This window comes from Anthonomus grandis, chromosome 3 (assembly GCF_022605725.1).
Source record: "Anthonomus grandis grandis chromosome 3, icAntGran1.3, whole genome shotgun sequence".
NCBI lineage: Eukaryota > Metazoa > Arthropoda > Insecta > Coleoptera > Curculionidae > Anthonomus > Anthonomus grandis.
In genome coordinates, this window is record NC_065548.1 from 11,599,018 (window position 1) to 11,621,099 (window position 22,082).

Consider the following 22,082-nt stretch of genomic DNA (forward strand, 5'->3'; position numbering starts at 1 on the left):
CGGTCCTAAGTCTTACTATTTGTTTATATTTAATTCCGTTTATATTCCAAGTTAAAATGTTTAGTTCTTCAGTATGTGTCGCTATTTGAGTAATTTTCTTCTAAAAGTTGCCTATTTTCTTCTAGGTTGTCTTCTTCGACTTGCCGAAGTTTTGTTGTTGGATTTTTTTTCCTTAAATATTCAGGGCATGTTCTGTCTGTTGATGCATGTGCTTGTTTGCAGTATACACAGGTATATTCTTTAGTACAAGGTTCTTCGCTGTGTTTTTCCTGGCATTTGGTACATCTTTTTTTACTTCTGCAGGTATTCTTTTTATGGCCGCTAAAGCACCTTAAGACAAGAGCTACGTAGATATTGACTTTGGCTTTATAAAAATCAATATCGACCTCATTAGGCATTCTTTTGCCTGTGGGGGTAAGGACTACTGACTGAAAGGGCTGATATTCTATGTATAACTACCTTTTTCAACACGTCTGCTTAATCTTCTTGCCTGTGCGTTAATATGAATTTAATATCGCTAGTCTTATTCAAGTGTAGCCTATTGGTAGACCACGACTTTACTCTGCCATAAGGCCAAACACTATTTTATCAGTTATCTGAAAAAGAATTATGGTGTTAACAGCAAGAAGAAGCAAATGAATGATGTGTAGCTTATGAAGCATTTAACAAATATTGACTTTGAATCGGAAAAAGTGTAGATACAGCACAGAATGCTGCTTATTGTTACGCCTGTCTTATCTTTTCAAATATAGTATATAATGGGAAAACACATTTCGGGTTCAAGTTCAACGAGTACAATTTTGTTCTTCCTATTGTGGTATGCGAAAAAAACCATTGGAAAATACTTTTACAGGTACTTACTCACCACATCGCACATCCGAAAGTTTAGAACAATGGAAAAATCGTATCGTAGTCCTTGGTTGTGAATGCAGCTTTAGATTAGGGAAAATAGGACTCTTCGGAGGAGAATCAGTCAATTTTGACAGTTCGATCAGCTGTTTATTGTTTACATTTGTTGTAAAATATTGTTCTTTATATAATATATACATTTTAAAGCCTTTCTTACCCGTAGACTAACCAGTGTTAATTTAGTTATTTCATGATTAAAAGGTTAAATATGAGTGTTATAAAATATGGACAGTATTGAGTACAATTATAGCAATGTAAAAAAATTCATAAATATTAATAGAGTAAGCTTTACCATATGTATCTAATGTTTATAAGACAGCTATTATAAAAATACAAGAATGAAAAGAAATTTAGTTGTTAACTTTTTAAGTAGATTAACTTATCAAAAATGATTCAAAGCAAATATCCCACATAATAATAAAAAGTAAGAATCCCTAAAATATAAGTTTATAAACTTTAAATCTGAATTCAAAAAAGTAGTCCATTTTTCTCAGAGACCTCTTAATAATAAAAATTTAGAGATATTTATATTTAATATTATATTAAATTATATTTAATAACTTATATTTAAAAAAGAAACATAATCTGAAACCATTGACTTTGTGTCCCTCCAATCTCTGAATTTTTAAATCTGATATGCTGCTGGGTAATCTGACATACTGCTGAGGAAAAACTCTCTAGTGATCTTATCCAATAGAAAACCTTTGTGAAAGCCCTATTTAAAATTTTCAGTTAATATTTTATTAAGGTGTCTACAAGATTAGTGTTCCATGATTGCACAATATTCTTTTAGTATTATGATATGTGTTAAAATACATTTACCATTCCTTAACATTTAATTCTATTTATGTGTGTTTGAGATCCATAAATGGCAAGATGGGAAAGGTTGATAATTGTAACCCTTTTTAATCCTTTCAAGGTGGATCAGTTAAAAAGTGCATGTTTTATCAATACCTTATGTATATTTGTCAAATGATTTTTAAATAAAACATCTTTTTAGTAACATAAATTAATGATTTATTTTTTCACCCCTATTAATTCCTCTTCTCAGTTAAGATTTATACTGTTTTTGCTATAAAAAAGATTTTTTGAAACACTGAAAATATTGTGAAATATGAAAATATACTCCAGAACTTAACCCATTTATAAACCAAAACTACATTATAAGTAATTAAGACTTTTAAGAAAAGAAGAGTTATACATTTCCTTGTGATTAATTTGACATGAGATTTATATTTTAAGATACATATACAAGAAATATACTCCAGCAGTAAGACATTCTTAATAGACCCTTGCCTGCAATTATCCACTTATTTTCTGTAGAGGATTTACTATCATAATTTTTTGTAATGGAACTTTCCCTCTTCTATTATAGTTTTAATTTCCATTAATTTACCAAGAATAAATCAATCAACTATTATAATATTAATGTTATGTATCAAAAGGACAACAAATCCAAAAAATAAATAAAATAATGCTAAAAATCTGAGCAAAAGATAATCATTTCTCTAGCCACTACTAATACATCTACTTACTTGGAATCGCGAATGGTATAGAGATTTAATCAGAACATGTAATAATATAATAATTCCATCATTTTTTATTACATCAAATATGTTGACGTCATAAAACTGCTTATACACGTAATTTTTTTCATAATTTTATGACATTTATGTTACAATAGCTATTGAAGATGATTTTTTTTTAACATTTTCTCCAACTCATCTGGAAAATCACTCATTATGCAATATTATTGTATTTAAGGTAGATTCTACGTCAAAATAATCGTTGGCTCGTTATCGCTATTTGTTGAGTTATTTTAATATTAAATCAAATCTAAGTAATATAAAATATTTTATGACGTTATCTGCAATTATTAATCATCAGTAGATAAAGTGACTTAATGACTTAAGATCTAAAGATGGAAGATGCCAAAGCGGTCGAAATCAGGAGACAAACGCAAGAAAAGAACCCTTTTATTAAGGCTAATATTTTGGGAAAAGTGTTTTTTACGTAAGTATATTACAACCCACATTTTTACATAGAATTATCATCTAAGCCCTTCCAGTTGGACATTCCCACTATTCTTAAAAGGCTATAAAAAAGACTTACTAGAAGAGGACCTTTACGCAGCCCTACCATCTCATGAATCAAAATATCTTGGGGATAAATTAGATAAAGAATGGAGCAAAGAACTAAAAGTAAAAAAGAAAAGCTCCTCACTATGGATGGCTTTAGCTAGAGTTTTTGGCAAAGAGATGGCCTTTCAAGCAGTATGTTACCTGCTATGTGAAATTTTAGCTAGGATAACAGTGCCATTATTTCTCTCTCAACTTCTGGAATACTTTGAACCGCAGTCAGTTATGTCCAAACAAACAGCTTATTACTATGCTGGTGCAATTGCTACTTGCGTATTCTTGTCCTCTGCTTTCCAGCATCATTATATGCTGCATAATTATCATTTGGGTAAGTTTTAGTGAGACTTATGTGTGCTATGTATATAATCTCACGTTTTAAGGTATGAAACTCCGGGTGGCAACTTCATCCATTATCTACAGGAAAGTTCTTAAGTTGAACAAAAGTGCCCTGGCAGAAACCACCGTGGGCCAAATGGTTAATTTAATATCCAACGATGTAGCCAGATTTGAAAGGGCAACACTTCATATTCATAGTTTATGGATGGCACCATTGGAAACTATTATAGTTATTGTTATTATGTACTATAGCGTTGGATATACTGCCATGATTGGTGTTTTACTCTTGTTGGCCTCTATACCGTTCCAAAGTAAGAAAACAATGATTTAAAATATTAGTATTATAGTAATCATACTTTTCAATAAGAAATTTCTCTGTCAATAAGAAAATACCAGAGTGGTTCTTTAAACTTACTAAAAACAAGGATTTACAGTCAAATTGCGTATGTTAAAATGTAAGCATATTCAACTAATATACCTACAATACATTAAAAATTCTAGAACAAAAATAAAAAGTAAAAAACAACTTATTAGGACACAAAATCATTATTATCATTAGGCATTATTAATTAAGAGGTTAGTAGAATATTCAATATCTGAAAAGAATCAAAGTGTAATAATTTATTTTATTATGCATATCTAGAGCTGCTTGTCTTGTAGGGTACTTAGGTGATTATTCTGAATTCTTTAATTTTTTAAAACAAAAATAGCGCATTTATGTAAGAATATTGTTGGTTGTACCTGGACCTGGGTTGGAAAAATGGCCTCTAACTAAGAAAGTTGTGCGTGTATAAAAACGTTCTTATATGTAACAAAAAAAACGTTTAAGAATATTTCTATTGTTTCATGAAAATATTGTCAAATTTGTCTATTGAAGCCAACCAAAACTGTCCTAAACTACCAAACGTTGTTTATATGTTCTCTCAACGATCTGTGCTATCAGGTACTTCATTGAGTATTCGTCTATTGTCTTTGACGAATTCAGATGTTGGCTGTGTCTACAAAATTATGTCTAAAATAAGCCTATTCTATGGGTTTTATATATTCATGCAAATTGTATTAGTAATAGCATCAGCTTTTGTAATTTTCTTTTCCTTCTTTGGGGCATTTCGCTCCATTCCGTACTTGATTCACGTTCCCCACTTTTAACATCATTTTTATTCAATAAGGGAACGCTGCAAACAAGTCCCCCAGGTAGTCTACGAATATTATTTTTGTTGTAATTCAAAAGACAAATGCCTTCGTAGGATCTATATGCCATTAAATTAAAATTCATTCTATACATTTTCCTTCCATTATAAGAATTACTTGACCAAATGAATCAAACTTAATTGAAATTAAGTTCTCTTACCATGGCACTTTCAAATGATTTTATGATATATATCAGCTGGCAAGACATTCCTGAAGTGAAAGCTCAACTTTAGAACATACCTCTTAGGCTTCTACCTATAAGGTACATTCATTGAATTTTACTGGTCACAGTTTCGTTTCAACAAATAAACTATACATTTTTGTAGTATGGATGGGTAAGAAAACGTCCACTTTTAGGCTGGCAACCGCAATTCGAACAGACGAAAGAATCCGACTGATGAACGAAATAATTTCCGGAATTCAAGTGATCAAAATGTACACCTGGGAAAAACCGTTTGCCAAACTGGTTGAAATTAGTAGAAGGTAAACAGTTTTTTTTAATTGAATGTTAACTTGATGTTACTCTATATTATTTTCAGGCGAGAGATCGACGAAATCAAAAAAATCTCTATCGTTCGAGCAATCATAATGTCGCTCAATATCTTCCTTAATAGCACTGCGGTCTATCTCTGCATTTTAACATACGTGCTAACGAATAAAATTGTAGACGCACAATACGTATATCTTATTCAATCGTTTTATGGAGTTCTTAGAACGACTTTGACCATGTTCTTTCCGCAGGGTGTAACCGAATTCGCGGAAGCCAACATTTCCATTAAACGAATAAGACGATTTCTCATGTATGACGAAGTGGATTTCGACTCGAGCGCTACTTTTATAAATAACTCTCAGTCTAGTGAGACCCTTAAACCAGATTTAACCAAGCATGATGAGCTAGCAGTCAGAATATCCATAAAGGATGCGTCTCTTAGGTGGCTTAATGATAGAACGGAGAATAACTTGGATCATCTTGATCTCGAAGTGAACTCTGGTGAGTTGACTGTTGTTATTGGTGCAGTTGGAAGTGGTAAGACCACCCTTCTTCACGGTATACTTGGCGAACTAAAGCCAGTAAAGGGTTCCACAAAAGTAACTGGGAATATTTCCTATGCCAGTCAGGAACCTTGGTTGTTTGTCGGAAGCGTAAGACAAAACATTATCTTCGGTCAAAAGTTTGATGCAACAAGATACCACGAAGTAGTCAGGGCATGTCAGCTTGAAAGGGACTTCACCCTATTTCCTTATGGTGATCGCACCATTGTGGGCGAACGGGGAGTGTCTCTAAGTGGTGGTCAACGAGCTAGAATCAATCTTGCCCGGGCAGTTTATAAAGATTCTGATATTTATTTACTAGATGATCCCTTATCAGCTGTAGATGCTCAGGTAGGAAAACAGATTTTTGAAGAATGTATCACTGGATACCTTAAAGATAAGTGTGTGGTATTGGTGACGCACCAACTACAATATTTGAAACACGTGAAGAAGATTTATTTATTGGGTGATAGAAAGATTGAACATTCAGGCACTTATAAAGAGATCCGGAGTTCTGGCAAACAGTTTTCAAAGCTGCTTGAAGATTTAAAAGACATTATGGATGAGGATGAGATGGTAGAAAAATATGACCTAAAACCTATAAGGAGAAGAAGGATATCGACAAAAGAAGCGGTTCCTAAGAATGATAAGGTAAAGTTATATTAGTCAAATGAAACGAAATAGAATTGACAGTTACTTTAATTGTAGAAACCAGCAATGGTTAAAGAAGGAAGAGGAGAAGGCAAAGTAGCTTGGAGCATTTACAAAACATACTTTTTATCAAGCGGGCATTGCTGTAAGATTTGGACGATATTTCTTATCTTTGTACTGGTCCAAGTATTGTCAAGTTTTCTAGAACTGTACTTAAAGGAATGGTAAGACTTTTAAGTGTTTTTACAATAATGCATAAAACAGTGTCATTTGGTTTCAGGGTAAATATTAATCAATTTAAAAAAATACAGCAAGATTCCTACATCCCTCCAGTATACAATTTGACCACTAACGATAGCTTCCCAATAGTAGAAAACGTTTTCAGCTCTACAGAACCATCATCAGTTTTACCAGCCCTGTCATCATTCGAACTATTTTGGATAAATCATCTTTCAGATGACTTAGTGTTATACATATACAGCTTGGGAATAGTGTTGCTGATAGTTTTAACTATAAGTCGTTCTCTGGCATTTTATAGATGTTGCAACAAAGCCTCGGTGAGGTTACATAACAACATGTTTTATAAAACCGTTTATGCTTCTCTAAGGTTTTTTAACACCAATCCATCAGGTAGAATTTTAAACAGATTTTCCAAAGACATGAATCAAGTTGACGAGGTTTTACCACTTTGTTTGCTAGATTCTTTACAGGTAATTAATATTTTACAATCATTATTCGCCATTGAAGTTTTAAAATTTTAGATTTTCTTAACGGTGATTGGAATATGCTCAGTCATAGCAAGCGTTAATCCATGGATGTTGCTTTTCACAGGAGTCATGCTTACAATTTTTTATTTTCTTAGGGTGATATTCTTGGCAACTAGCAGAGATCTTAAAAGACTTGAAGGAATAAGTAAGTGTTCCTATGTATTTTATAAAAGTTACAGTATTTATAGCCTATTTCTTTTTCCGTGAGGTCAAAGAACCTCATTATTTATTCAAAATTGGGGTAAATATAGGAGGTGTCTTTAATTTTTTGTGCAAGCAACAGAAGGCTAAAGCGGACTGAATTTATAAATATTAGCTACACAGACTCGGTATCATCCCAAATATACAAGGGTCATAAAATTAGCACAGTAAGTATCGCCGATGCTTCCTGATAAATCGGTTACCAGCGTCGTCTCTTATGAAGGATATCTACAGGAAAGATATATTAATTGAATTGGACTTATAGTCTATTTGAAAAAGGTAGAGAGTAATAAAATCTTATTAGATATGCAAAATAAGGGGTACTGGCTGATCCTCCAATAATGCATGCCACTTCCATAGTTTGCATTGTGAAATTAATTCTTTTTAGCAATAATAATTAATTTATAGTTCGGAATGATAGGGTGGCAATCGAAGTACCATTATTTGATGTTCCTTACTTATTTGATTAACATGTATTTTATATTACATTTAATTTTTTTGCTATTTGTAAATGCTGTGTTTTTAACGCATCATAATTTTATATAAGTAGTTTTTCTATTTGATTAACTGAGTTGATGACATTTGTTCATGACAATGCTAGAATTTTTAGCAGTTGACATGATCACTTAAGCAAAATAATGTTCAAAATTACCGGACTTCGGGATCTTTGGTTAATTTTGATTCGCTTTCTAATAAACCGTTATTTAAACATCCTTTAACGCTCCTCACATGTGTTACTATTCGGTTAGTATCATCTGCAGCCTTTGTCGAAAGGAACTTTTAAACCTTTTGAAAAGTTTCATGGAAGTATTAAATATTCTTATTTTCTGTCCTGTAATCTTCCTTAAATATTTCTGCAGTAAATTATTTTTTCATTTGCAATCAAAATCGATTTTCTGTTCTGCTTTTTGCACGAAAGATCTAACTCTAATTTCTTATTGCCTACATTTTTTTCCCTCCCATTACTGATACATTTTCTTTTTTAACTGCTGCTCTTCTGACTTTGTTTTTGCTGTTTCAGTCACTTTCAACGGTTCATTTTTTCTTTCTTTACTAAGTCTCCATAGTACAAGTTCATCGTGTACGTTTAATGCTATATTCCTTGCTTCAACAAAATATATTAAGTATATATATACCACCAGAGACAATTTTTGACCATTTTATGCCAATCGATCCATACTTGTCCTCCCAAGGATTTGGAAATGGACTAAAGCTGCATATTACACTGGTATACTTTAACAACTTTTATCCGTAAAGTTGCGTGCAAAAAGTTCTTAAAGAAAAATGTGTGTGTACTCTTGGTAATAACATTTCATAATCCTATTAGTTCTTGTCTTTTTTTAGCAAGAAGCCCAGTATACTCCCATCTAACGGCCTCCCTTCAAGGCCTAACGACCATAAGAGCTTTCGGAGCTCAAAAAATATTAAAAAACGAATTCGACAACTACCAAAACTCAAACTGTTCCGCCTATTTCATGTTTTTGGCAGCTAATAGAACGTTTGGCTTCTGGCTCGATATGCATTGCGTTGTATTTATCACCTTTGTAACATTCAGCTTCTTGTTGTTCAATACAGGTTTGTCTGTTCACAATTAGTTAGAAATCACACGTCTTAATAATAATTTTTAGGAACTTTTGGAGGAAACGTCGGTCTGGCAATCACCCAAGCAATGAACCTGACAAGAATGTTCCAGTGGGGAATGCGCCAATGGAGCGAACTGGAGAACACCATGACTTGCGTGGAACGTATTCAAGAATATGCGGATATAGTTCCAGAACAAGATGGAGCTACTCATGATCCTCCAAAGTCCTGGCCAGCAACTGGAGATATTAAGTTTGATAATCTTTGCTTGAAATATACCCCTGAGGAACCGCTGGTGCTGAAAAATCTCACTTTTCATATAAGAAGCACTGAAAAAGTTGGTATCGTTGGACGAACTGGTGCAGGAAAGTCGTCTATAATAATAGCCTTATTCAGACTTGCTGTAAATGAAGGAAGAATTATTATTGATGGGCTTGATATCTCTAAAATACCTTTATCCAGGTTAAGGTCTAGCATATCCATTATTCCGCAAGAACCAGTCCTGTTTTCGGGCAGCTTAAGAAAGAACTTGGATCCATTCGAGGAGTACACTGACGAAGTAAGAGCAAATTACGTTACTTTAGTTACTAGGCGTTCCAGTTTTTATGTTTAGGTCATTTGGAGAGCTCTGGAAGAAGTAGAACTTAAGCAAGTAGTCTCTAACTTTCCACAAGGACTGGCAAGTAAAATGTCTGAAGGAGGATCAAATTTCAGCGTGGGCCAACGTCAACTGGTCTGCCTAGCACGTGCCATAGTTAAAAATAATAAAATCCTCGTTCTGGATGAAGCGACCGCTAATGTAGATCCACAAACTGATGCGTTAATTCAGAACACCATCAGAAGAAAATTTCCTGATTGTACAGTGCTTACCATTGCCCACAGGCTGCATACCATCATGGATTCCGATAAGGTGGTGGTCATGGATGCTGGTAGAATCGTAGAGTTTGGACATCCACATGAATTATTACAAAAGAAGGAGAATGGGGTGTTTTATGAGCTAGTGCAACAAACCGGTGGAGCTATGGCAGATAATTTGATTGCTATAGCACATGAGGTATGAATATATTTTTGTGAATTCGCCGTTATTTATTAACTAAACATTATATATTTTTTTAGAATTATTTAGAAAAATCGACAAAGAACTCTGATACTTGAGAAGCGTGCAGGAGCATATATGGATTTAAATGGGCCTTGTGATGACTGCAGAAGATCGACTAAACAGAGGAAGTTATTTGTTAATTATTCTTATTACAAATGTATTACGAAAATAAAAATAATATTTTTTCACGCATTTCTTCATATATTTTCGTGTCCCAAGTACTATTAATACAATCACAAGAAGTAGATCAAAGGACCTTCATAGTTGGAGGTACTCAAGGAAGGCTACATAGCCGAATAAGGGAGTTTTTTTTAATAGAAGAAAGGAAAGAAGATAGGAAAAGAATGTGTGTTTACATATTTCTCAATGTATTTTCCTGTCCGGGTTCTATTAATTCAAACACAAGTGGTAGACCAAAGAACTTTCATAGTTTGAGGTACTTAAGCTTAAAGGTACTCAAGCTACAGGGCGAAATAAAGGAGTTCTTTTTAATAGAAGAGAGAAAAAAGGATAACGTTTGAAATTAAAGAGAAAGTCAATGTATGAAAAAATGAAATAAAAACTAAGCTCCATTATTTAAAAATGTGGCTCTATCTTTCAAAACATTAAAAAAATTGAGTGTTCAAGTCCAACGAGACTCCAACAAAAACGCTATTACTGCTTTACATTATTACTGGTGGAATTGTTTTTATATGATATTGCCATTCTAGCAAAGAAATGTGATAATTTCAATAATACAAATAGATAGCAAAATCATCATAAATTTCAGGTTCTATCGCTTTAAGTACTTCATACGCGTATTTAATATGAGATTTATATCTGGAACCCATCCATAAATAAATTAAATTAAAGTGCTGAAAAACACTTATTGTCAATGACAAGTAAAACAAAAATTTTTATTATCTAATTAGTGAGCATTTAATGAGAGGATATGTAACTATATACTCCACATATCTTACAATTATAAGATTCCATCAGTCGAGATAACAAATAAACTGCTATGATAATAACGGTGTTTAATGCTTTCAAAATAGTTTTTTTTAATACCTGTTTAACGTTAATAAATTATTCATCGATACAATACCAACCTGTTTCTTCATCAGTTGTTATCCTGTAAAATTACTGTTTAAAATATATGATGGAACGCCTAAACAATAGTAACAATTTCCTTGACTCCTTATCGCTATTTGTCAAGTGATTTTAATATTAAAATTTATTATTACAAGTGTTACTTAATGATGACTAAATTATTCGTCGGTGAGTAGTGAACTAATAAGGGTCTAATAATGGAAGATGCTAAAGCGGTGGAAAATAATAAGGTTAAGCGGGAAAAGAACCCATTTATTAAGGCGAATTTTTTGGAAAAACTCTTTTTCACGTTAGTATTCTTTAAAAATATTTTAGTCCAGCCTAGATTACTTAAATCGCTTTTAGATGGACGTTTCCTTTATTTATAAAAGGCTACAAAAAAGATTTACTGGAAGAAGACTTATACCCGTTCTTACCATCTCACGAATCCAAATATCTCGGTGATAAACTGGACAAAGAATGGAGCAAAGAGTGGAAAAAGAAACAAGAAAACTCCTCCTTATGGATGGCTTTAACAAGAGTTTTCGGCAAACAGATGGCCGTGCTGGGGATCTCTTATTTGCTAATTGAAATTTTAGTGAGGATAACGGTACCGCTGTTCTTGGCTCAACTTTTGAAATTTTTTGAACCGGACACGGGAATGTCTAAACAAACAGCTTATTACTATGCCGCTGCTATTGCCATTTGTGTGTTTTTATCTGCCACTTTTCAACATACTTATATGCTACATAACTTTCATTTGGGTAAGTACCATTGATGATAAAAATTTAATAAGAAAAAATGTACTTTTCGGCTCAAGCCGTTCGATCGTAGTCTTTGGTAAGACTGGAATATCCAAAATATTGCAATTTTTTTGATCAGCGGTTTCTGTTCTATTTACTCTTTAAAAATGTTCAAATTTGGGCTTTGCAGGTTATTCATATACAAACTGCAATATTTTAAAAACCAATCATCGTCTCAACTGAGCGAGCTATACATTGATTTTGAGACATAAACACCTTAAACTTTAAACATCTAAAGGGGACTAAATAAAGTATCGGTGTCAAAAAAAGGTCCTGAAATGTAAAGTGTAGTCCTCTTTAGATTTTAGAATCTAGGTTTCTTTGAAAAAATGGACGACTTTCTGAATTTAAAGTATTTTTTTGTTAATTTTGAAAAAAAAATGCTTTTGATATTTCAAAATATATTGAAAATTTCAGAAGATAAGAATAATAATAAATCATATATTTGGCATCAGAGCTATAAATAAATACAAAAAAAATATGTTTGAATTATTACAATAAATATGCTTAAATATCAAAAATAAATATGCAGTACACACAGTGTACAAAAAGATCATCTTAAACTACTTTTATTTTTATATTGTTTTATAAAGTAAACTTAATAAAACAATATAAAAATAAAAAATATTTATAAATAAAATAAAAGGGGTACAAATAAAATGACAAATCATTACAAGAATATGAACTATAATGAACTATAATACCAATATCTATCTAACACAGATTTTCTCAGTAACCGCTTGAATTGGTTTAGGCTTTTTAGTTAGTCACATTTCTTTATCGTTATTGGTAACTTCTCAAATTCAATTAATCATTTGTGCAAAATTGCACCGATCTAACAAAATAAAATATGTACGATTTTTTATTTGATAACTATGTACATCTTTAAAGAACTTTAATCTATCATATAAATAATTGGGTACCAAACCATCTTAAAGTTTAAGAATAAACAGATACACATTAAGAATAACGCTTCGCCTCACAGAAAACATATTTAAAACACTATTAATATACATTTACATATTTTATTCTATACTGGGGTAAATTCTACATTAAAGTAGAACAAAATTGCAAATGTGGAAGTGCGATGACATGGTAAAATTGTAATTTTGTGTACATGTATAGATTTTTAACTACTCGAGTTATGAAGACAACTTTTTTGAGGACTTTCGCATCACGTAATGCGCATGAACTAGAAAATTTAAATTATAATCTAAGCTTACGCCCAAGTACTTAATGTACCTATCATAAAAAAAATATTCCCCATTTACAACAATGTGCATATTTTGGATTTCCGCTTGACTAATTCTCGATTTCTTACTAACTATGCGAAATTTCGTCTTGTCTGCATTTTAACATAGTTTGTTAACAACCAATTAAATAGACAATTATATCGTCATTTAAATTTCATTGCATTTGTCGCAAGTCCTTCCCTAGAACATCATGTCATCAGCAAACAAGATAATTTTACTCTGTTATGTCACTCTTACCATACCATTGATATAAATTTAAAAAAAAGATCAGTTCATTTTTTTTAAAGTAATGAAAAAAATTTTAAATTAATTTATTTAATTTTTTTTTAATAAAATCCACTTTTATTCATTAAAAAAATTCATTTATACGGTTACTGTGGAAATAGGTATTTCGTTTATGTTATTTGAAGACCTACGATCTGTCAATGCAAGTGCTTTTGCTTCAAAAGTGTTTAAAAATGTAGAATAAGAAAAATACAAGCAAAAACATGTCTTGTTTTTTTTTAATTAACAATTTATTGAATGTCATATTATCTTAGGGTACCAACAATTATTCAAGTTGGAGATAGTCAAAACTATTAAATGCTTGATTTGCTACGGTTTGACATGATAATAATATGTATGACCTATGACTTTTTTAAGGTATGAAAATTCGAGTGGCAACTTCAACGCTAATCTACCGAAAGGCACTTAAGTTAAGCAAAAGTGCTCTAGCAGAAACCACCGTGGGCCAAATGGTTAATTTAATATCCAACGACGTAGGCAGGTTCGAATTAGCTACCACCCACATTCATAATTTATGGATGGCACCACTGGAAACAATTATAGTACTTGTTATTATGTACTTTAATATCGGATATACTGGGATGATAGGCGTTTTGCTTTTGTTGGCTTTTATACCGTTTCAAAGTAAGGAATTTGTCTTGTTTACTCGCTATTTAATTTTACAATAGGTATTGTTTTTAAATGCAAATAAAAGGCCGTGATAAAATCTTAAAAATACATTTTAAATGAAGAATATGTTTTTTCTAAGGTTGTTTATGATTTTATGAAAAAATTCCAATATTTTGAGTAATTTTTGAAAAACAAATGTATTTTTATTTAAATTTGCGATTAACGGATGTTGGTCATAGCAATGATATTTTAAAACAAATTAATGATCAATGCAATTTGAAGACAATGAAAGATACTTTTGGTTGTTAAAATTTGAGCCTTAAGAGAGTTCTTGGATCTTTGGAAAAAATTTGAGAAAAATTACTTTCTTCTGAGAGCGTCCTTCTTTTTCTCTTTAGAGAAATGTATTTTAAAAAATTATTAAAACCTGGTTCTAAAAGCCAGGTCCGAATACAAAAAATGGAATTAAAAAGAAGTTTAGACTTTTTCCGAAATATAAAAACTTAAATAAATCATAGAAAAACTTAAAAGTAGGCAATAATATTCTAAACTTTTTTTGTCTTTTCAACAAATTTTTCTTTAAATTGAGTAATTTTTGGTAAGAAATAGAATCCAAAAAATTTTTGAGTAAACCAAAAATCATCCAACGAGTAAGACAATTTTTAGAATAGAAAGATAATAAGAGAATAACACAATTTTTTGGTGAATTTCATTCTCCAGGAACGTTAAGTGAAATAAAATAGCTCCAGTAAATTATTACGTGCCACTCATATTGATAAAATGCGATTTTTAAAAAATAAACGCGCTGTATTTGGATAACGAGATATTGGAAAAAATGCAAATATCATTTTTGTAGGCTTTTTTGAATTCGACACTTTAAAAATCTTTGAAATAGTAAAAACAAATTATTTTAGGTGATTTTAGCGCATTTTACAGAAAAGATCCTGAAAAAAAATTCTAGGTAATTTAATCATAAACATTTTTTGTTTCGGACAACTAAAAACCACGATTTTTGTAAAAAATCGATTACAAAAAAATTTTGAGTTTTCCAAAAAAATATGGGGGAAGGGATCGCAAATTTTTGTTTTTGGGCTTTTCATAAGGGACACTAACTTTCGGCAAAGTATCAAGATTTCGCCTATTTTTGCCAAAAAAAAGTTAAAGATTGACTGTACTATAATATTAATAGTGCAGAAGGTACAGGGCACCAAATTCTGTCTATTCAAAAGAGTCATTATCAAAATCTATCTAAAATATAGAGACAGAGGCTAAAAGCAGCAACCATATTCTATGCCTTAAAATTGGGCATATTACAACACATATCTTAATATGTTCAGATTCACAATCAGTTCTAAAATACATGAAATAATTTCTTACAAAAAGGAGAATTATTTAAATTGGTTTTTAATAACTATAAAAACTGTAAAACTTGTATGTTATGTTATAGTGTATGTTGAGGTCCTAAGGCCTGATGATGCCCTGCTTGTATGTTATGTTACAGTGTATGTGTAGGTCCTAAGGCCTGATGATGCCCTGCTTATACAGGGCGAAACACGTGTAGCCAATAAAAAATTGCTTATGAGACCGTGACATTGTTTTTTTGTTTGTTTGTTTATATTTTGTGTGATCTCTTGGAGAAAATGGATGAGGATTTTATAGGTGACAATATTGCTAAGAAATTTTTAATCATAAGCTTCGTAACGAAATATTAATACTAAAAGATAGTTATTAAACTTAATAAAACAAAATCTCAATGTAAAGTGAAACATTCACTGCAAAAACTTGGCCAAAATATGTAGTACTTATTGCTTTAATTACAAAAATATGATATAAATCCAAGAAAGTTAATTGCCAATATTAGGCAAATAAATTTAAATTATGGTCGGTTTCAAAGTCATTTACATAAAATAGGAGTTAGAGAAAGCACCTTATGCTTTTGTGGAAAATATGGGGATCTTTTCTAATTTATTATTTAACGGTAATCTAAATATTTCTGATAATAAATATTTAAATGTTAATGTCAAATATATTTTTTAAATTTACAAGTTAATAAATCTAAATCTATAAGCAATCTTTCAATATTTAAAAAAAAATAAAAAAGAAATATATATATGGTAATAATAAAAAACAAATAAATACATCTCAAGCCATGTAACTTTAGATCACTTTGATCTAACTAAAAGAAGAATTCGTTTTTTGGCAACGTCAAACACAAGAAGAACATGTTTCTTAAGTATATTTTATCAATAAAATGGCACGTTTTTAAAATACAAGCCTTCAATGTAACTTTTTGTATGCGCCATTTTACTCGACTCAACTTTTCACTTTTTCAGTATGGATGGGCAAGAAAACCTCCACTTTCAGGCTAGCGACCGCAATCCGAACAGACGAAAGAATCCGACTGATGAACGAAATAATTTCCGGAATTCAAGTGATAAAAATGTACACCTGGGAAAAACCTTTTGCCAAACTTGTTGAAATTAGCAGAAGGTACCAATCTTACCATTAACTATTCACCATAATCAATTATTAAAATATTTTTAGACGAGAAATCGAACAAATCAAAAAAATCTCCGTTATCCGAGCCATCATGATGTCATTCAATCTGTTCCTTCATAATACATCAGTATTTCTTTGCGTTTTAACTTACGTACTCTTGGGCAATGTTCTGGATGCACAATACGTATATATTCTTCAATCCTTTTATGGAATCCTTAAAGTATCTGTAACCATGTTCTTCCCTCAAGGAGTTACCCAATTTGCCGAAGCAAACATCTCCGTTAAAAGAATTAGACAATTTCTTATGTATGACGAAGTGGATTTTGACTCAAGCGACACCTTTTTAAATAACTTTCAATCTAACGAAAGCCTTAAGCCAGATCTAGTAAAGCATGGAGATTCGTCAATAGGAATATCCATGAAGGATGCTTCTCTCAAGTGGCTCAAAGACAGAACAGAGAATAACTTGGATCATCTTGACGTAGAAGTCAACTCTGGAGAGTTGGCTGTTATTATTGGGGCTGTTGGAAGTGGTAAAACTACCCTTCTTCACGGTATTCTTGGAGAACTGAAACCAGTAAAGGGTTCTATAAAAGTAACTGGGAATATTTCCTATGCCAGTCAGGAACCTTGGTTGTTTGTCGGAAGCGTTAGACAAAACATCACCTTTGGCCAAAAGTTTGATGCAAGAAGATACCACGAAGTAGTCAGGGTATGTCAGCTCCAAAGGGACTTCACCCTATTTCCTTATGGTGATCGCACCATTGTGGGCGAACGGGGAGTGTCTCTAAGTGGTGGTCAACGAGCTAGAATCAATCTTGCCAGGGCAGTTTATAAAGAAGCCGACATTTATTTGCTAGATGATCCTTTATCGGCTGTCGATGCCCACGTGGGAAAACAAATGTTCGAAGAATGTATCACTGGATACCTTAAAGATAAGTGCGTGGTATTGGTGACGCACCAGCTACAATATTTAAAACACGTTCAGAAGATTTATCTGTTGGGCGATAGAAAGATTGAACATTCTGGCACTTATGAAGAGATCCAAAATTCTGGCAAACAGTTTTCGAAGCTGCTTGAAGATTTAAAAGATATTATTGATGAGGATGAAGAAGAAATGGATGAAAAAGCAGAAGTCGAAGACCTGAAGCCGATTAGAAGAAGGAGGGCATCAACAAAAGAAGTAGTTCCTAAAAATGATAAGGTTATACATGTCATTAAATCTAATAAGAAATTTTAAATTTTTGTTCAATTCTAGGAACCGACCATGGGTGAAGAAGGCAGAGGGCAAGGAACAATTTCATGGAGCGTTTACAAGACATACTTTTTGTCAGGTGGACATTGGTGCAAGATTTGGACGCTATTTCTTGCGTTTATAGTCGCTCAAGTAGTAGCTAGTTTTATCGAATATTATTTAAAAGAATGGTAAGGATTTTTTATATGTTAATTTTGCTTAAGATTATACCAGGCTTATGACTGAAATATGACTGAGCTACAACAGTAGTGAATTGCCTGGAAGTAATAAAACGGATTTTTAAAATAATCTTTAATTTTAGGGTAAATGTTAACCAATTCAAAAAAGCACAGCAAGATTCCTACAACCCTCCAATCTACAACTTGACTTCTAACGATAGCTTCCCAATAATTGAAAATGTTTCAAACGCAGTAGAACCACCAGCGGTCCTACCGGCTCTTACAGCAATAGAAGTGTTTTGGATAAATCACCTTTCGGATGACTTAGTATTATACATATACAGTGTGGGAATAGTGCTGCTGATAGTTTTAACTATCGGACGTTCTTTAGCATTTTACAGATTTTGCAATAAAGCCTCGGTGAGGTTACATAACAACATGTTTTATAAAATCGTTAATGCGGCCCTAAGGTTCTTCAACACCAATCCTTCGGGTAGAATTTTAAATAGATTTTCCAAAGATATGAACCAGGTCGATGAGATTTTGCCGCTTACTTTGTTGGATACTTTACAGGTAATGTAACTATATGAAAATAATTATTCAAGTAAAGTATTAAATGAAATTTTAGATTTCCTTAACTGTGATTGCCATATCTTCGGTGATCGCTAGCGTTAATCCGTGGATGTTGCTTCTTACAGGAATCATGCTTACCATTTTCTATTTTCTCAGGGTGATATTTTTGGCAACCAGCAGAGATCTTAAGAGACTCGAAGGGATAAGTAAGTGTTAACTTTGACTATATAACACTCTTCTATACGTAAAAAAGTGATCAACTTAGTTCGCAGTAATCTGATTAATGGTATTTCAGGTACTCCTGTACCTGAAAGTTTCTACTTTATTCACGTCAATTCAGAAGAGATTAAAAAACACTTATGTCTATTAAAAATAAGAATTCCCCTGTATAGGATTATATTTCAATCAGAGTGTTTCTTAATTTGCCCAATTTAACCTATAATATCCTTGCAAACGCAATTAATTAATTAATTTCTTCATTGAACTTTTTTTTCATTTTGGACATTTTTCAGATCTACTTAAAAGGGCAAGAGTTTCAAGAGTCAATCGATAATTGAGGTGCTGGAAAAATTATATTTAAATGTTAACATTAACATGGGTCATTGCGGGTCTATGGTATTCTGTGACATCCCTAAAGCTTTTGATTGTGTATGCCACAATATTTTATTAAGGAAATCAGGGTTTTATAGCTTCAGGGGGAATTGCAGTTACATAAAGCAGTTTTCATTAAGCTATAATTGATCCATGATAATTCAAAAAGTATCATAGGCATTTATATTAGATATTCACATAAATTTAGAGTAATTAATACAAAGATTTTTTGTAGCTTAAACGCTTTCTGAGTTTACCTGAAACGCCTTAGATTTGCGAGTAATGGTTAAACTGGGAATTTAGGAAACTTCTACAAAATCAAAATATTAAAATTTGTACTTCTTCATTAAAAATAATTGAAGAGGTTCTAAGATTTTTAATTATAACATTCTAACCCTTAATCCATACCTGGACTATATTTGCCAAAGAAACTATTAAAGAAGTTATTCTTCTATTTCATCTTGGAATAACAAGTTTCAATTATAATTCAAGAATAACAGTTTATAATACTCACAATCATTCAGGCGTATTTTAAATACTGCCCCAGTTTACTCTTATTAGATGTGTAATAGTAAATAACTGTAAATTTCTGTATTGGGTGCCAAAATATCCATGTATTAACTTGAAGCAGAAATTCATACGGAAAAAATCGCACTGTTAGTACGAGAATCGTTCGTTTTCTTTTTACCGGTGACTTATTGATTTTCGCATCCAAAATCTTTAATTGCCACTCTGGCACAGATTTACAGAATATTATTCTGTAAATCTGTGACTCTGGTATAATATAATACATATATGAATTAAAGAACATAGTTGTAATAGGTTGATGCGTAAGTTACCTAAATTATATTGAAACTGCCTATTGAAATAAAAACAAAACATTACTAATTATTATTACCTTTTTTAGCAAGAAGTCCAGTTTACTCCCACCTGACGGCTTCCCTTCAAGGCTTGACCACCATAAGAGCCTTTGGGGCTCAGACAATCTTAAAAACCGAATTTGATAACTACCAAAACGCATACAGCTCCGCCTATTTCATGTTTTTGGCAGCCAATAGAACGTTTGGCTTCTGGCTCGATATGCACTGCGTTGTATTTATCACCCTTGTGACATTCAGTTTCTTGTTCTTCAATACAGGTTTGTCCTCCCAATAAATTATATAAAACCCCTTGATAATTGAATATTTTAGAAACATTTGGAGGAAGCGTTGGTCTGGCAATCACCCAAGCTATGAACCTGACTGGGATGTTCCAGTGGGGCATGCGGCAATGGAGTGAACTTGAAAACACCATGACCTGCGTGGAAAGGATCCAGGAATATGCGGATGTTGTTCCAGAACAAGATATCGGTGCCCACGATCCTCCGAAATCCTGGCCAGAAACTGGAAATATTAAGTTTGACAATCTTTGCTTGAAATACGCCCCCGAGGAACCGCTGGTGTTGAAAAATCTCACTTTTGATATAAGAAGCACTGAAAAAGTTGGTATTGTTGGACGAACTGGTGCAGGAAAATCATCTATAATAATGGCCTTATTCAGACTTGCCGTAAATGAAGGGAGAATTATTATTGATGGCCTTGATATCGCTAAGATACCTTTATCCAGGTTAAGGTCTAGCATATCCATTATCCCGCAAGAGCCAGTACTGTTTTCTGGCAGCTTAAGAAAGAACTTGGATCCATTTGATGAGTACACTGATGATGTAAGAGCAAATTACTTTAGTTTAGTGACAGATACAATAATTTTTAAAATTTAGGCTATTTGGAGTGCTCTGGAAGAAGTAGAATTAAAGCAAGTAGTCTCCAACCTTCCCCAAGGATTGGAAAGCAAAATGTCCGAAGGAGGATCAAACTTCAGCGTGGGCCAACGTCAACTGGTCTGTCTGGCACGTGCCATAGTCAGAAATAATAAAATCCTCGTTCTGGATGAAGCAACGGCCAATGTGGATCCACAAACTGATGCGTTAATTCAAAACACCATCAGAAGGAAATTTCCTGATTGTACAGTACTCACTATTGCTCACAGGCTGCATACTATCATGGATTCCGATAAGGTGGTGGTCATGGATGCTGGAAGGGTCGTAGAGTTTGGACATCCACACGAGTTATTACAAAAGAAAGAAAATGGGGTGTTTTATGAGTTGGTGCAACAAACTGGTAGGGCTATGGCAGAGAATTTGATCGCAATAGCTCAAGAGGTACAAAAATAATTCTGCATATTTACCACAATTAATAAATATTTTTTTTAGAGTCACATTAATATAGCTGCAAAAAATCAGCTATCTAATATTTAAGGAGTTTGCAGAATTTTACCGGAGAAGTATAGGGTTTAAAGATATTTTTATACCTTTGTATTAAGTTGCAAACATAAAAAAATAAAGATTTTTTTAAGAATAATTTAGTTAATATGATATAAAGTAGAGGTTTGTATTTATATTTGGGTTTCTGCCTAACTCAGACATAAATATTTAAGTAGTAGTCAATCAAATTAAAGGCTTCTTCGATGTATTGTGGTATGGTCTTGGACCTAGCCAAGACGTTTGACATAATGCCGCATCAAAAATTGCTTGATGTGCGGAATCAGAGGTCTTTCCTATGAAATTTTTAACGACTACTTCACAGAAAGAAAACAAATACTTAATATGAACAATATATTTAGTGAAACACTTAATGTTGAAATGGCAGTTCCACGAGGCACAATCTTAGGCCCATTGATAATTATACTCTACATAAATTCGCTACTAAAAATTACCGCTATTAATTAACATTATCACTATAAATATTACAGTATGTCGGTTTAGAGCAGAGAGAGAACTAGCAAAAAATCAAAATTTCGCTATATCGAAATAAACTATCTTTAAACATTAATAAAACCACTTTTATTGTTTCTTTAGTAAATAATTCAAATAGGCCACATTTAAATAAATAACTATTAAAAATAGTAGCGTATTTGATATAAAGGATTGAGGAGTACAAATTGACAAGAACCTTAAGTGGAATGATCAAGCTGTGGCTCTCAGTAAAAGACTTAGATGCTTTATTCAATCAATATTGAAGAATACTATGAATCAATAGTATTCTTGT

The 22,082-nt window shown here is 32.3% G+C and overlaps 2 protein-coding genes across 2 annotated transcripts; both read left to right on the plus strand.

The window, feature by feature from the left end:
- The first annotated feature begins 1,050 nt into the window (after positions 1 to 1,050).
- On the plus strand, positions 1,051 to 10,097 carry LOC126733884 (probable multidrug resistance-associated protein lethal(2)03659). The gene is made up of 13 exons (XM_050437316.1): positions 1,051 to 1,190; positions 2,674 to 2,922; positions 2,978 to 3,375; positions 3,428 to 3,694; positions 4,901 to 5,057; positions 5,114 to 6,257; positions 6,315 to 6,481; positions 6,538 to 6,967; positions 7,019 to 7,169; positions 8,570 to 8,800; positions 8,854 to 9,365; positions 9,420 to 9,860; positions 9,923 to 10,097. The coding sequence occupies exons 2-13, from the start codon at positions 2,831 to 2,833 to the stop codon at positions 9,959 to 9,961; spliced, it is 4,029 nt and encodes a 1,342-aa protein (XP_050293273.1). The 5' UTR covers positions 1,051 to 1,190; positions 2,674 to 2,830; the 3' UTR covers positions 9,962 to 10,097.
- Positions 10,098 to 10,949: 852 nt separating this feature from the next.
- LOC126733883 (probable multidrug resistance-associated protein lethal(2)03659) lies at positions 10,950 to 21,395 on the plus strand. Its single transcript, XM_050437315.1, has 12 exons — positions 10,950 to 11,283; positions 11,340 to 11,737; positions 13,672 to 13,938; positions 16,257 to 16,413; positions 16,468 to 17,626; positions 17,681 to 17,847; positions 17,979 to 18,408; positions 18,464 to 18,614; positions 19,907 to 20,137; positions 20,190 to 20,701; positions 20,756 to 21,196; positions 21,248 to 21,395. The coding sequence occupies exons 1-12, from the start codon at positions 11,192 to 11,194 to the stop codon at positions 21,290 to 21,292; spliced, it is 4,050 nt and encodes a 1,349-aa protein (XP_050293272.1). The 5' UTR covers positions 10,950 to 11,191; the 3' UTR covers positions 21,293 to 21,395.
- Positions 21,396 to 22,082: the final 687 nt, after the last annotated feature.

Excerpts from the sequence above, each read along its gene's own strand:
- LOC126733883 (XM_050437315.1), top strand. The coding sequence starts at position 11,192 with ATGGAAGATGCTAAAGCGGTGGAAAATAATAAGGTTAAGCGGGAAAAG. Across the intron at positions 11,284-11,339 it reads TTGGAAAAACTCTTTTTCAC|ATGGACGTTTCCTTTATTTA; the intron begins GTTAGTATTCTT and ends AATCGCTTTTAG. Across the intron at positions 17,848-17,978 it reads GAATATTATTTAAAAGAATG|GGTAAATGTTAACCAATTCA; the intron begins GTAAGGATTTTT and ends CTTTAATTTTAG.
- LOC126733884 (XM_050437316.1), top strand. The coding sequence starts at position 2,831 with ATGGAAGATGCCAAAGCGGTCGAAATCAGGAGACAAACGCAAGAAAAG. Across the intron at positions 3,695-4,900 it reads GGCCTCTATACCGTTCCAAA|TATGGATGGGTAAGAAAACG; the intron begins GTAAGAAAACAA and ends ACATTTTTGTAG. Across the intron at positions 5,058-5,113 it reads CTGGTTGAAATTAGTAGAAG|GCGAGAGATCGACGAAATCA; the intron begins GTAAACAGTTTT and ends TATTATTTTCAG.